Source organism: Chinchilla lanigera, unplaced genomic scaffold, assembly GCF_000276665.1.
Source record: "Chinchilla lanigera isolate Chin_1 unplaced genomic scaffold, ChiLan1.0 scaffold00085, whole genome shotgun sequence".
Taxonomy (NCBI): Eukaryota; Metazoa; Chordata; class Mammalia; order Rodentia; family Chinchillidae; genus Chinchilla; species Chinchilla lanigera.
This window is the reverse complement of record NW_004955486.1, coordinates 3,552,398-3,568,336: the sequence shown is the minus strand read 5'-3', so window position 1 is coordinate 3,568,336 and position 15,939 is coordinate 3,552,398. Positions and strand designations below refer to the sequence as shown.

The 15,939-nt window shown below is 45.0% G+C and overlaps 1 protein-coding gene across 4 annotated transcripts in view; it reads left to right on the top strand.

The window, feature by feature from the left end:
• Positions 1-15,939, top strand: part of Ube4b (ubiquitination factor E4B) — a 107,164-nt gene that overhangs the window by 57,700 nt on the left and 33,525 nt on the right. For all 4 annotated transcript variants that reach the window (XM_005404021.2, XM_005404020.2, XM_013504257.1 and 1 more), the window contains 7 exons: positions 1,084-1,228; positions 1,724-1,824; positions 3,624-3,738; positions 10,803-10,886; positions 14,778-14,834; positions 15,339-15,455; positions 15,548-15,646. In XM_005404021.2, the coding sequence (XP_005404078.1) occupies positions 1,084-1,228; positions 1,724-1,824; positions 3,624-3,738; positions 10,803-10,886; positions 14,778-14,834; positions 15,339-15,455; positions 15,548-15,646 (718 nt within the window). The remainder of the gene's footprint in view (positions 1-1,083; positions 1,229-1,723; positions 1,825-3,623; positions 3,739-10,802; positions 10,887-14,777; positions 14,835-15,338; positions 15,456-15,547; positions 15,647-15,939) is intronic.

Genomic DNA, 15,939 nt, shown 5'->3' with positions numbered 1-15,939 from the left:
TCTCTTGGTCCTTTTAGTTACTGGCCTTTAGTTGTCTGACCTTGGCTGGGGCCGGGATGTACTTCTCAAGTTCCTAATACTCTCCCTGCCCTTTATCCTCTTCCCTGGGTAATCTTTGTACTACCCTAGGCACCTGCTGCTCTCTTCCAGTCCCCCATTCTCCCTGCACCTCCATTAATCTCTATATTTTATCCACATCAGGTCAGTGTGTGACCTCAATGCCCTATTCCATACGTGACCTGCCTGTGGCTGGCCTTAACCTTTGCGACCATATTTGGCTTTTGTCCCAGAGAATAGAATAGTTACTACAAATAATGATGCCCCTTCCCACTGGCCCATGCTGATCCTTGCTGTAGCACTTTCACCTTATTTCACCACTGCTTGCTGGAGGAGGGTCTGAATTCAGGTAGCAGGTGAGCATAGCGGGTCTGCCGGGCCCTAGCGCAGAGTTTTTGCTTATATTGCTTTCAGTACTAATTTGCCTCTGCACTTGAAGGTTTGGACTTTTTTTTGTTACTAGCAAATACATTTGCGTCTTGTTGTTTGTGTGTGTGCGTGTGTGTGTGTGTGTGTGTGTGTGTATCTTGTTCTTCACGGGGCCCTTTCCCTAACCCTGGTCCTCTCGCCAAATGCTGGATGATGTTTTTGCAGATCTGTGCTGGAAGTCAGGAGGGTGGGCGAGGCCCTCCCAGCCCCCTGGAACTTCTGTCCTAAGGAGTTGGGCTGTAGCCATCGCTCAGTCGGGCTTTTCCCTCTGTCTGCTCGAGGACAGTTTGAGTAGCTGGGAGGTCTCTTCAATTGCTTAGCCTTCGGTAGTGGTACTTGGTCCTTCTGGTTTTGTAGGTTGTCGCTCCCAATAAGCTAAGGCCCCCTCCTTGGTCTATAAAATATTCCCCCACACTGAGGTCCCTGGGCTGGGAACAGGGAACCAAGCTGTTGCCTCCCCAGGGGGCTGCATGTGTTTGTGCTTTGTCCCTTGCGCAGGGATTCTAACGGGCCTTCTGCCGCAGAAACACAAGCTCTGGGAAAGGAATCGTCAAGAAGGGGTGAGCGTCACCATCTTTATTTTTCTCTTCTCCAAAGTTTGGGAGCCTCTGGTGGCGGAGCGAGTAACTGGGATTCCTACAGTGACCATTTCACCATTGAAACCTGCAAGGAGACAGACATGCTGAACTACCTCATTGAGTGTTTTGACCGAGTTGGAATAGAGGAAAAAAAAGCACCAAAGGTAACAGCAAAGGGTCCTGTTTGTTCGCTGCTCCCCCGCCCCGGTGGGGGCCGTTCATTTATTCAGTCTGGGAAGGCGCGAGGGCGCACCTGTCATGTGCCCAGCACCTGGAGATGTGTCCAAGTACACAGCAGAGACCCTGCCCCAGAGAAGCACCTCCTGTCAAGGCGAGGAGGCAGCAGAGCCAAGCTGGCCTGCTCCGAGCCCCGTCTCCTGCCCGCCTGTTAGCTGGGTGCTGCAGTTGACTTAGCCCCGACCATTGCTGATGAAACGCGCCACAGTCGTGCACGGTAGTGACCCATGTTCCGAGCACCCGTAGACTGCAGGGGGCTGTGCTGAGGCAACATGCTCATGGCCGTGATGCATTTTGCTCATCCTGCTAAAGGAAGGGAAGAACGTGCCGTTTTCTAGCTGTCGTTCTCTTCTGAGCCTTGTCACCTCTGAGAAGCGCTGGCTTGTTTTGTCTCTTGTCCTGATGCCACCTTTGTGTTCCAGATGTGCAGCCAGCCAGCGGTCAGCCAGCTTCTGAGCAACATCCGCTCGCAGTGCATCTCCCACACTGCGCTAGTGCTGCAGGGCTCACTGACACAGCCGAGGTAGGAAGGGCGGCCGGCCTCAGTGCTGGGTGTCCCCGGGGAGGGGACCCGTCCCCAGGTACATCGGGCCATCCCCGATCCTGCTGTGCACCGGGTCACTCCTTTCTTCTCCTGGAAAGTGAGAGGGTTCGATCAGCAATCTGAGATCTTTTCCTTCTCTAAAACACCAAAGAAACCGAACACTGGTTTCTTCTTCATCTTCCAAAGATGTGCCAAGCATATCTTAAAAAGGAATTAGTTCTGTCTGAAGACGTCTGTGTGCTTGTTCAAGTAGATCATACGCAGAAAAATTCAACCTAAAATCAGCTCTTTGAAATTGGTGGAGGGATTTGATAAACAGTATAGGCCCTCACTTTCCATGTAACGCACAGTCTGTTACTTGTTAATAAAGAGTAAAGGTAGAGGGGATAATTTGGGAGTCTCTGTTACTTAGTAATAAAGAATAGAGGTATGCATGCTTTCTTTTAAAATTTTTTTTTATTTTAAAGAGTAAAAGAAGGATAACATAGTAATAGGGGGGCTTACCAAATTACAGACAAAGTGGTAGGAAATTATCAATGGCTTTTGTTTTACATATTATCTACAAGATACTTTCTCAGGAAAACAAATAGACAAATAATAGTGAGTTACATACAAAAGTGGTAGAAGATTATCAGTGGCTGTTGTACTATACTTTGGGATCTTCAAAGTGGTTTCTAAAGAAAACAAATAGAGCTATACATGAGTGACCAATTTATCCATGCTTATAATCCCTGCACTTAGGAGGCTGAGGCAAGAGGCTCTCCATAAATTTGAGGCTAACCTGGGCTACATGGCAAGACCCTGTCTGAAAAAAACAAAACAAAAATAAATGAATAAAATAAAGAATAGAGGTAGAAGAGATAATTTGGAAATGGCTGTAAGTGCTACATTGTTTGTTTCTGAGAGTTCTGTAAATATTGCAACTCTAATGAAAGATTGTATATTTAATTTCTTTTATGCAAAAATATCGGAAGGAGAAATGATAAAGTTACATTGATTTTTTTCTAGGTGGTCTTGTTTTCTGTACCATAACTGTATATTTTTGATACTCTTCAAAAAGAAAATTATATACATGTATCAAAACTTAAAATGAAAAACAAGTTTTTCAAAGATTAGTGCTGTTTCCCCCCCCCCCCAGTTTGGATGAGATATAAAAAATGAGCCAAGTATGATGGTACACACTTGTAATCCCAGCACTTAGGAGGCTGAGGCCAGAGGCGAGTTTGAAGCTAGCTTGGGCTACGTAACAAGTTCAGGGCCAGCTTGGGCTACATAGTAGTAAGACCCTATCTCAGAAAAGAAAAAAAAGTAAATGGAACATTTTATGCTTTATTTTTAATGTTTAGTGTGATCCTGGGCATTGAACCCAGGGCCTTTGCACTGAGCTATATCCTCAGCCCTTTTAATTTTTTAAAAAATTTTAAGATAAGATCTCTAAGTTCTTCAGGCTGGACTAGAGCTTGCAGTCCTCCTGCTTCAGCCTCCCAAGTGCTGGGATTACAGGCATGCGCCACTGTGCTCAGCCTAATGGTTCATTTAAAAGACTACATAGAAAGAGGTGGAATCTTTGCAACTGACTGTAGTATCTCTTCTAAAAGCCCAAGAAGTGCTCACCACATGCTGAGAAAGATTATCCTTTGCCTAAGACTGTTGCACAGAGTGTTTGGAGATTTCAGGTTTGCCTTGCACCTGGGCGCTCGGGTTGCCGCGCCGTGTCGCGGGCCGTGTGTTGTGCGCGATGGTGACTCCAGGGCGCTCCTGGCTCTCTGGCTCCTCAGGTCCATGCAGCAGCCATCCTTCCTCGTGCCCTACATGCTGTGCAGGAATCTCCCCTACGGCTTCATCCAGGAGCTGGTGAGGACGACTCACCAGGACGAGGACGTCTTCAAGCAGGTATGGCGGGCTCTGCTGCCGCGGCTTCAGCGCGAAGCCTCTGTCGAGAACTTCCGTTCCCACACGGGACCCGCATGTGCAGTTTGCTTAGCGAGAAGACCTGCTGGAGGTTCTGATCTGGAGGAGACTGGACTGACAGCAGCATTGTTCAGTGCACGTGTCTGTTTCAACTGTTGGTCAAGCCTCGAGTCCTTTAAACAGGGTCTGTGCTGGGTATTTTGGTTTGATTGAGTGAGTGTGTGTGTGTGTGTGTGTGTGTGTGTGTGTGTGTGTGTGTGTTTTGAGAAAATGTATATGTAGTTCAGGTTGGCCTTGAACTCACTGCGTAGCCCCGGTTGGCCTTGAACTCACAGCAGTCCTCCTGCCTCAGCCTCCCAAGTACTGGAATTACAGACACCTGCCACTGTTCCCTGGCACTGTGCTAGGTGCTTTGGGAAGAAGAAAATATAGAAAACCATACACTCAGTTTGAAGGGCCTTTTAATACAAGAATAACAGGGAAACATATAAGACAGCATGCACATCTATGTACCACATGAGTGGTGCTTAATCAGTTCTCTGACTGAGTTTGTGAGAGTAATAAATTAATGACCAGATGAGATCAGTGACAGTCTGCATGTCACATAGGATCGTTGTGTTCTGACAACAATACCGAGAAAGCCCTATTCTATCTTGCTATTTACCTCTTCCTTCCCGTGTGTGCCCCTCTCCCGGTACTTTCTTTCACAAAGTCAGATGGAAATGCAGATCCGAGATACATGCTAATAAAATGTGAGTCTCAGGACTCCTGCCAGGCGAGCCCAGGTGGCGCGGTTTATTTGCTGTCTGATACCCTGTGTGGTAGAGCAAGCATTTCGCCCCAGCAGTGTTCACACAAGCTGTTTTTTTTTTTTTTTAATTTTATTTTAAAGAGAAAAAAATCAAACAATTTCAAAACAAGATAATAGGAGAATAACAATTGTTTTTGCATACTGTTAACTTTAAATTACTCAGAGTATAAGCTATTGGCACTTAATTGTCCAGACAATATTAGCACAAACCTTTCTTTTCAGTGAACTAAGAGAAATTAGTAGTATAACTGGCTTAACTATTTTTTTTTTTGTGTGTGTATAATTTTTCTTTGCTTTTCCCTTCCTTCTTTTCTCCTTATCTATATCCCAGTTTCTCTTTCCTTTTGAACAGTTTCTTCCTGTTTCACCAAATCCGTTGTACGTTTTGGATCTTATTTATCTTTCAGCTTCTCATACTAGGGAGACAATACTGTGTTTTGCACATGTGCGTCTGCTTTATTTCACTTATAGTATGGTCTCAGGGTGCATCCATTTACCTATAAAAATCTCCAGTTTATCCTTCTTTATGGCTGAGGAGTACTCCATTGTATAAAAAGACTACATCTTTTTTTATCCATTCCTCAGTGGATGGGCATGTGGGTTGTTTCCAAGGTCTAGCTATTACAAATTGTGTTGCCATAAACATGAATACACATACATCACTGTGGTATGGTGTTTTTAATTCTTCTGGGAAGATACCCAGAAAGGGGAATAGCTGGGTCAAATGGGACCTCCAATCCTAGTTTTTTGAGGAATCTCCACAGTGGTTGCAGTAGTCTGCACTCCCACCAACAGTGGAGAAGGGCTCCTTTTTCCCTACAGCCCCTCCAGCATTTGTTATTGATTGACTTCTTGATGATAGCCATTCTTTCTGGAGTGAGATGGAATCTCAGTGTTTTAATTTGTGTCTCTCAAATGACCAGTGATGTTGAACATTTTTCCATATATTTGTTTGCCGCTTGTATGTCTTTGTGTGAGAAGTGTGTATTCATGTCACATGCCCATTTTTGGAGTGGATCTTTAAAATTGGGAGGGCTGATCTTTTTGAGTTCTTTATGTGTTCTCGATTTTGATCCTGTGTCTGAGGAACAGCTGGCAAACCTTTTTTCCCCCATTCTGGGTTGTCTGTTCACTCTGTTGGTGGTTTGTCTTACAAAAGCTTTTCAGTAAGATGAGATCGCAGTTGTTGCTTCTTTATGATAGTGCCTGTGCGATTGGGGTTTTACCCGTAAAGTCTTTGCTTACACCAATATCTCCAAGAGTTTGGCCTATTCTATCTTCCAGCAGATTTAATATTTCTGTTTTAATATTTAGATGTTTGATCCATTTTGAATTTAGTGTAGTACATAGTGAAAGATAAGGGTACAATTTTAATTTTCGGCACGTGCAAAGCCAGTTTTTCCAGCACTATTTATTAAAGAGACTGTCTTTCTTTTTAGTGAATGTATTTGGCACCTTTGTCGAAGGTAAGGTGGCCAAGTATATCTGGAGTTGTTTTTACATCTTCTAATCGGTTCCATTGATCTTCGAGTCTGGTTTTTGCCAGTACTATACTGTTTTTATCACAGTAGCTTTATAGTATAATTTCATATAGTATAATCAGGGATTGTGATTGTGATGTCCTCTGCCTCACTTTTGCTACCCAGAATTGGCTTTGCTATTATTATAGGTCTGTTATTTGTGGTTGCAAATGAATTTTAGGATTGTTTTCTCTAATTCTGTGAGATATGCTGTTGGAATGGAATTTTGATTGGAATTGCGCTAAATGTGTATAAGTTTTGGAAGTATGGCCATTTTCACTACCAAAAGCAGAGGATATCTTTGTTTCTGATACCTGTTTCAGTCTCCTTTTTCAGAGTACTGTAGTTTTCAATGTTGAGGTCTTTTACATCCTTCGTTAGATTGATTCCTAGGTATTTTATTTTTTGAGGTGCTGTTATGAAAGGTGTTGTTTCCCTAATTTGTCTCTCAGTGAGTTTGTTATTCGAGTACAGGAAGGCTATTTTTTTTTTTTGTCTTCTTTTTTTTTTGTGTGTTTTTGAGACAAGGTTTTATTATGCAGTTCAGGCTGGTCTTGAACTCACTCTGTAACCCAGGCTGGCCTTGAACTCAATGATCCTCCTGCCTCAACCTCCTGAGTGCTGAGATTGCAGGCACACATCACCATGCCCAGCCCTGGCTATTGATTTTTTTTTTTGGCGGGGGGGGGTGGGCCAAAGCCATTTTTTGTAGCGTTTTCTCTCCAGCCTCCCATTGATATTGGGACCCCACAACCAGTTAGTGTCCTCTCCCCAACTGCCAGCACAGGCAGCAGGAATCCTGTTGCAGACTTCTCCAGGGCTCCACCACAGCCTGTACTGTCAGGAGAAGAATGGCTTCCAGGGAGTCTCCGCATGTATTGTGCAAGGTCCTCCTGGTTTACAGCTTCCGAGCAGCTCTCATGACCCCAGTCCACAGGACCTCTGACCCCATTCTCATGTTCTCCGAGTCCTTGTTTAGCAGCTGCTCCTCCGCTGGCTCTAGACCTTTCTGGTTCTCAATGGCAGGAGCAAGAGTTGTATAGCATGTATTCCCAGGGGTTTCTCCATGTTTGAATGATTCACACCCATCCTTAGGTGGACATCTGCAGCCAGTGCATGGTGGGCCAATTGTGTCATTGTTTCTCTGTGTCATGATAGTTCTCAATTGAGCAGCGGCTGCCGGCCTAAAGGCCGGCACGCCACAGCGCTCTCGGCCGCATGGCTCCCCGTGCGCCGGGGGCCCTCCCTCCGGGGGCCTGTGCGGCAGGGAGCGAGTTGCTGGTCGGAAGACTGGTGCTCCCTGCCCATGGCTCCCCGTGCGCCGGGGGCCCTCTCTCTGGCTATTGATTTTTGAGTGTTGACTGTATCCAGCTACACTACTGAATTTGTTTCTTTTTTTCTTTTTTGGTACCAGGAATTAAGGGCAGGACCTTGCACTTGGCAGGCAGGTGCTTGTGCCTCTGAGCTATATCCCGGGTCCCAGAATTTGTTTATTAAATCTAGCAGTTGTTTCAGTGGAGTTTTTGGGGTCTTCTATGTGGACTATCATGTCATCTGCAAATAATGATAGTTTAACTTCTTCCTTTCCTATCATTATTCCTTTTACTTCTTTCTCTTGTCTTACTGTTCTGGCTAAAGTTTCCAGGACTGTTTTGAATAAGAGTGGAGACAGTGGACATCCTTGTCTTGTTCCTGATTTTAGAGAGAGTGCTTTCAGATTTTGTCCATTTAGTATGATGTTGCCTGTTGGTTTATCACAGATGGCTTTTATCATATTGAGGTAAAGACCACCTATTCCAGTTTTCTGTAGGGTTTTTATCATGAATGGATGCTGGACTTTGTCAAAAGCTTTTCCTGCATCTAATGAGATGATCATATGGTTTTTGTCCTTGGCTCTGTTAGTATGGTGTAGTGCTTATCGATTTACATATGTTGAACCATTTCCCTTTTTGAAAGGGCATTTATAAAATTTGGGTAGAATTTGCTGTCTCATCATTTCTTTTTTGTGACTGGAAAGAGCAACGGACGCATTTGCTGGAATTGGGCTCATACCGTTTGCCCTGCTCTGTGTCGAATAGTCTTAAGACTTGAATTTTTAGTTTAGTTTAGTTTAGTTTAGTTTTTGTTTTTGTTTTGGTACCAGGACTTGAACTCACGATCTCATGCTTGCCAGGCAGGCGCTGTGCCGCTGAGCTGTATCTCCAGGCCTGTGTTTGTAAAAGAAGAGTCCAGGACCCAAGCACAGACCTTCCAGTACATGTCAAGCCCTCTGTGTGAAATTCATTTACCGCTTATCTTTAAAGTTGGCCTTGTTGGCTGACAGGAATAGTGCTGTGAGCTTTTCTTTTTCACAGAGACAACAAAGTAACTCCCTGGGGAAGTTTAAGTAGAGCCCCCTTCTGGGTGGAGTGGGCATTAACCAGAATACTTGACTATTGAAAAAGCCATCACTGGTGGAACCTAGCATAGTTTTAACTGTATAAAATCAGCCTGGTGTCAGCTGAAAGGGCCCTGTTGTTCCTATTTTATTCACAGATGTATGCAGAGTTTATGAAGTCAGCTCTTTAGTTTTTATAATCGAGGTGAAATTCACTAGCGTCCAGTGGCCCCACCCCCCTTTCATGGTGGTGGTGGGAACGGAACCCGTGGCCTAGAGCATGCTAGGCAAGTGTTCCACCACTGACCCACCCCAAATCCCCCTTTTAAGGCATGTGATTAATGAATACCTATAGTCCCAACACAGGAGGCTGAGGCAAGAGGATCCCTGTGAGTCTGAGGCCAGCCTGAACTACATAGCAAAACCCTACTCAAAAAAATAAAGTGTACGTTTTATTGAAATTTAATCCAACACTGTTGTACAACCACCATAAACCTAATTATTATTTTTTAATTATTTTTAATCACGAAATTCTTTTTTTTTTTTTTTCTTTTGTTATTTTGAGACAGGGTCTCACCATGTAATCCAGGTTGGCCTTGAACTCACAGTGATCCTCCTGCTTCAGCCTCCCAAGTGCTGGGATTACAGGTGTGTGCCACCACACCAGGTTTTTTTGTTTGTTTTTGTTTTTTTTTTTTTTTTGAGACAGGGTCTCACTATATAGTTCAAATTGGCCTTGGACTCAGTGTATAGCCCAGGCTGGCCTTGTCCTCCTGCCTGAGCTTCCCTAGTGCTGGGATTACAGGCTTGCTCTACCACAGCCAGCAATTTTTTTTTAAATTATGAGATAGGATCTTGCTAAGTTGTCCAGGTTGGCTTTGAGCTTGCAGTTCTGGCCTCTGCCTCCAGAACAGCTGGGATCACAGCTGTCCACTACTGACCTGGCCCAGCCACTCAGTCCTAGCCATTGTTATCTTTTTTGCTATCATTAGTTTTGCGTAGAGAGAAACAGTGAAATGTAGTTGCTGAGCTGAGAAACGTTATTTGACCTTTCTGTCTCAGAATTGTGGTAACTGTGAAAAGCACTTAAGATTGGAAGTGAATATTTACTCATAGCACTTTTTCTTTTATCAGTGACAAGTGGCATTGATGTGAAAATAAGAACTATTTAAAGTATGTAGGTCACATAAATAGTATAATACTTGTATGTTTGAAAATATTATACTTAGTCATATTTTGTCCATTTACTATAAATTAAGCCCTTAGTTGGATAAGGGAGGATAACTACTAGAAACAATACACGTTTCATTTATATCATTGCTAAAAAATTAAAAAGATTTGTCCAGAGGACCAACTGTGAAATGTATTTTTGAGGTTCTAGAACCTTCTGCATGCCTTTGCTTCATGACTACAATCCTGATGCTGCCCACACCCATGCCTGCGTGCCTCTCTGTTTTTAGCTTGTTTATGAAAGCACATTACTTCTTCCCTGGTTGTTTGAGTTGAGAAAACTAGACTGATGCCTTCGAGAGAGCTGTGAATATCTCAGGGCATCCACAGACACTCGGGAGGGAGGGCAGGTCATTGGTTCTACATCTTTCAATGGTGAAAGTTCTCGGGAGGATGGGGTGAACCGGTGGGAGAGAGAATTTTCCAACCTGTGGTGGTCAGACTGTCAGCTGCAGTTTATAGCATTTTCTAGTTCATGCAAGTAGCCTTGAATCCAAACCAGTGCCTGCCCAGTCACATGCTCAAGGCAGTGCCTCGTAAAGCTTGAGAGTGAGCTGAGCATAGCATTAACCAGGATTAGTGGGAAAAATCTTTAAGTACATTTGAATGTGCTCAGCTTCAGCGGCAGCACCAGGTTATTGTATCAGTTGCCCTTGGGATGGAGGGAAGGTGTTCTTGTGCAAGCCTGCTTTCTCAGTTTGAACATTATCAGCTCTCTGTGTTCTCAAGGTTAATAATAACATCCATGATTCATCTGTTTTTCTTGTTTTCCTCAAAATAAGCAAGAACTTTTTAAAAACATACTGTCAGAACGAAGAAAATACTGGAACATTTTAGGCCAGTTGCACTACAGGTGACAGACACTCCTGGTGGAGCCACTGAGATGAGCAGAATGCGGTTACCTGGGGTTTCTGTCGCCTCCTTAGCGTCCTCACTGCGTCACCTCAGGTTGGCCTTGCTAGCAGGAGGCCTGAGGTGACTCAGCCGCATTTCTTCCTGGGGGAGGAGGGCGCTGCCTGGACGTTTAGCCGCGGTACCTTGCTTGACCTGCTGCCCGTGCTGTGTTTTCCATAAGCTTATGTTTGTCATTTTGATTTTTGTCTTTCAGATCTTTATCCCCATTTTGCAAGGCCTGGCTCTTGCTGCCAAAGAATGCTCCCTCGATAGTGACTACTTTAAATACCCCCTCATGGTAAAACCCTTTTTCTTTATCATAGTCAATAGATGTGTTTCTTTAAAATAGTTTCCACTTACTTTTTTCTTTCAGGTCTGCGATCAACCTTATTTTCCAATTGAAAACAAGGGGCAGTTGGGCGTGGTAGTGCATGTCTGTAAGGGAGGCTGAGGCAGGAGGATCACTGTGAGTTCAACACCAGCTTGGACTACATAGTGAGTTTGAGCCCAGCCTGAACTGTGTAGCGAGTCCCTGTCTCAAAAGAAGAAAAAAACATGGGGCCTTGGTGCTGGCCATAGAAGGTACTTGGTGTCGGGTGAGGCACCTTGGTGACACACTTAGCAGCCTGGTATCTTCCCCACGTCCCAGGCCTGGGCAGTAGTGTTGCGCTGTTAAGTTGTCCTTCTCCCTGATGTGTCACTAATAAGGTTAACGATTGGTGTCCCTCCGATTCTCTGAGTAATGGGCATCAGTATTTGGGATAAAATTTGTTCAAGGGGCTGGGGATGGTAGAGCTCTTGTATTGCCTGCACAAGGCCCTGGGTTCAATCCCCAACACCACATACATTAAAAAAAAAAACAAGAATAATAATAATACGTAAATAAAATTTTTGAAAAAAATTTGTTTAAAAAATAGTAAAGCAAATAACAAAGCAGCATACTAAGAAAAGTAATACAGTTTATCTCAGAGTAATGCTGTTCTCCATATACTCACTGTGGGCTTTCCTTGGGAAGCAGATGAACTCAGCCCCGCCCAGCACTCTGCGCCGTCATAAATCACAGAGCCTCTGCCTGGGCTCCCGTGGAGGACCCAAGAGGAAACTGAGAGACTCTTTTGTGTCTGAACTTGCTTCTTTACAATTGTGGGTAAAGGGCCGCGGGTGTAGCTGGGCAGCACAGCACCTGTCTGGCAAATGCAAGGTCCTGAGTTCGAGTTCTGCTTCCAATAAGGAAGTAAATAAACAAGTTTGGGAGTATTACTGAACATTTTTTATTCTAAAACTAGAAGGGAAAAACTGTTGAAATAAAAAGTTGATTTACTTGATGTTTATATACAACTTGGTAAATTTTTTCAACTTTATTTTTTTATTCATACATATTGATCACAGTCATCATAGGGAAACTGTACCTATACATAATACATCTTAGTTCTTTTTTCCCCATTCCCCTCCCTTCCCTTTAATCCCTCTTCCCATCCCCATCCACAAGCTTTGTTTCCATTTTTCCTTCCATTATCTTTTCTTCATTTTTCCTACCTTCCTCCCCCCGCCCCCTCCTGTGCCCCCTCCCCTTTGAACATGCTCTTCCTACTTCCTGATGTCTGTCCTCTTTATTTACCCTTTGGGTTTCTACACAAGAGAAACAATGCAATATTTAAACCTGTGCGTCCAATTTATTTTACTTAAGGTTATGGTCTCAAGGTGCCTCCATTTTCCTACAGATAATTCAAGTTTATCTTTCTTTATGGCTGAGTAGTACTCCATTGTGTATAAAAGCCACATCTTCTTTATCCATTCATCTGTTGATGGGCGTATGGGCTGTCTCCAAGATTCAGCTGTCATGAGTTGCTGTAAAAGTGGGTGTGTACATGTCACTGTGGTATAATGCTTTCAACTCTATCAGGAAGAGCCTAGAACGGAAACAGCTGGGTCAAATGGAACCCTAGGTCCAGTGTTTTAGGAATCTCCACACTGATTTCCATAGTGGTTGTACCAGTTTACCTGCCCACCAGCAATGGAGAAGGGTTCTCCCTCCCCACTGCCCCAGCAGCAGTTGTTACTGGTTGATTTCCTGATGACAGGCGTTCTTTCCGGAACAGGATGGAATCTCAGCATTGTTGTAATTTGCATTTCCTGAATGACCAGTGGTACAGCCTGGTAAACGACACCGTGGTAGAATTGATTTTATTTTACCGAATGCGTTCCTTTTACCTGTTCTACTGACTTGACTGCATTACACCATGAGCTCAGGAGCTCATAAGACCAGGTCCTCAGTATCTACTGCAAAGTGAAGTCACTACACAGCAGTGAGGTGATTACACTGAGACAAACGCTGACACAGAGGTAGGCAGCCACAAAGGGGACTTTCGTCTTGGTCTCTTTTTTTTTTTTTGGTCTTTTATTTATTTATTTTTATTTTATTTTATTTTATTTTATTTTATTTTATTTTATTTTATTTTTTTGGTACCAGGAATTGAACTTACAACTTCACGCTTGCCAGGCAGGTGCTGTGCCACTGAGCTATATCCCCAGCTTTTGGTCTTTTAGAGGCAGGGTATCACTGTGCAGTTCAGGCTGGCCTCCTATTCCCGGGGATCCTCCTGCCTCAGCCCCCTGAGTGCTGAGATCACAGGAGGGCACCACCATGCCTGGCTGACATTTGTCCAATTTGAAAAAATCAGAACTAACGAAACACTTAACAGGCTAAAAGGTCATGTGACAACTGGGAAATTAGAAGATGAGGCAGGAATTCTTCTAAAAAATTTCATTTGAGTGAATTTATGTTGGGGTTCTTTGCATTGTGCATTTATTCAGATTCCTAGTAAAAATATATTAATCCTTACGTACTGTGTCCATGGCAGACAGAACAGGAGGTAGCGTAACATCATTACGGAGAGCTTGGTCAGGAAATACTTTAGGTAATGCTAGTTGTCACCATATTAGGTAAATATTCCTTCTGGAATTGTTGGCTTTTTGGTTATGGTTTGAATGAGTCTCATATTTCAGTGGGGCACTTTCAGTGTCAGATGTCAGCAGCATGTCCTTGGTAAGAGACCAAGCCCGCATCGTAGTAGCCAGCGATTTTAGTTGGGGCCTCTATTGATTCTTGCGTGATAACGGGGGTACGGGCCAGGAAGCGCAGTGAGAGGCGCGAAGCGGCAGAGAGCAGGAGCTGAGTGTGGAGGTAGCTGGGCTTGCTGTGTAGGTTGTTGGACCCCACTGTGTCCCCTGCTGGAGGGTCACCTGAGGGGCCTTTCCTGCTGCTGGGGCCCAGGTCAGCTTCAGGCGCTGTGACTGAATAGGAGAGGGTACGGCATGGGATTGGAATTTTTTTACTGGATTTGTTTTGGTTTGGGGTTTTTTTCTAAGACAGGGTCTCTCTCTGTAATTCAGGCTGGCCTTGAACTCACTATGTAGCCCAGGGTGGCCCTGATTTCACAGTGGTCCTCCTGCCTCACCCTCCTGAGTGCTGGATTATCAGAGCGCACTACCATGCCCGGTGGGATTCGGATTTTTAAGCCTTCCCATGTGACCCTCATGTACAGCAAAGACAGCTCCCTGAGCGTCCCGGGCTCTCAGAGCAGCCTCCGCCTGAATGCACCAACCTGCAGGCTTCCCTCGCTGGTTAGCAGCTCAGTGATAGCTGTGCCTGAATCACAGAGACAATTCAGTTGATATTCGGCATTGTTTTGTTGAATCACCATGACAACGTGAAATTGTCTCCATCCCTAAAAACTGTTTATCATAATCCTCTAAGGTGGGATGATTGGCATGCCCAAGGAGAGTTGTGCTTTTCTCTGTGTTCTGAATTGGGAGGCTTGCTAAATGCTGAGTGTAGCATTGGCAGCGCTGCCAAGAGAGCCACTAAAGTTTATGAAACACGTATTTTGACATGGAAAGATGTAAAGCGAAACCTTGCCTTTTGTATAAGCATACACGTTTAAGGCTCTATATGCACAAAAGTATGTCTGGAAAACTGTTAATCAAAATGTCAGTAGGGGTTATTGCGATGGTACAGTTTGATTTTTACAGTTGCATGTGTATTAGTAGTTTATTAAGTAGTAAAACGTCACAAAGCTGTCACCATAGTTGAGAGAAGGCACAGATAGGTGTACCGCAGTTTAAGCTGTTCCTTGCAGCAGTTGGAGATGCAATGCATATCAGTGATCCCGTCTGATCTTATCTCTAGGCATTAGGTGAACTCTGTGAAACCAAGTTTGGGAAGACGCACCCCGTGTGCAATCTGGTAAGTGCCTCGCCCGCGCATGCGCGCACATTGTCAGGGTGTCACCACGTGAGAGCCGTTCGCTCAGTCACATCAGCTAAAAGAACTCTGGGGAGGAGATTAGGACAGAGCTGGAGGTTCCGGACCTGGGAGCTCTCAGCTATTACCTTGCTGTTAACTATGGTTTTTCCTGCAACAGAGTTGTTTGCTTTCTTATTTTTATGGGGGGATCAGTATTGTACAAGTAGAGGAACAAATCCTAGTTTATACTCCAGTCCTTTGGGTAGGGTGAGCACGGCTTGTTCCAACTCCACCGAAGAGTGTCTTGTACACTTGTCGGAGCTAGAGGGTTTTCCTGTCCCAGGTGAGAGAATGCCACCAGGGATCCTAAGAGAGTTGTGCCTGTGTTTTGGGGTGGCAGCGTTAGCCCTGGTACTGAGCAGGTGCCACCGGGGCTCAGGCCGTGCCCCCACTGCTCGCCTTCGTGTTCAGCATCTGACTGACCTCCCTCCATGTCCCACACAGGTTGCCTCTCTGCCCTTGTGGTTGCCAAAACCCTTAAGCCCCGGCTCGGGGCGGGAGCTGCAGAGACTGTCGTACCTGGGAGCCTTCTTCAGCTTCTCCGTCTTTGCCGAAGACGACGTAAGTCCAGTGCCCATTTGCCCTCGCTGCTGTTTTGTTCAGATTCCTTCCCAGCTGTGCATTATGTGCCACCGTGCTCCTTCTCTCTCCAGATTAAAGTGGTTGAAAAATACTTCTCGGGGCCCGCCATTACCCTGGAGAACACGCGCGTGGTCAGCCAGTCCCTGCAGCACTACTTGGAGCTGGGAAGGGTAGGTGTGGAAGGGACGGAAGCAAGGAGTGGAGCAGGAGCTGCAGCTGGGGAGCCCCTTCCTTTCTGTGCACAGGAGGCTGCCCGGTTCACAAATGCTATTGAAAGTCAGTTTTGGGGCTGGGGATTTAGCTCAGTGGCACAGCGCCTGCCCGGCAAGCGCAAGGTCATGAGTTTGATTCCCAGTACCGGGGATGGGGTAGCGGGTAGGAAAGTCAGTTTCAAGCTGAGCATGGTAGCACACACCAATAATTCCAGCACTCGGGAGGCTGAGGCAGGAGGATTGCCATGAGT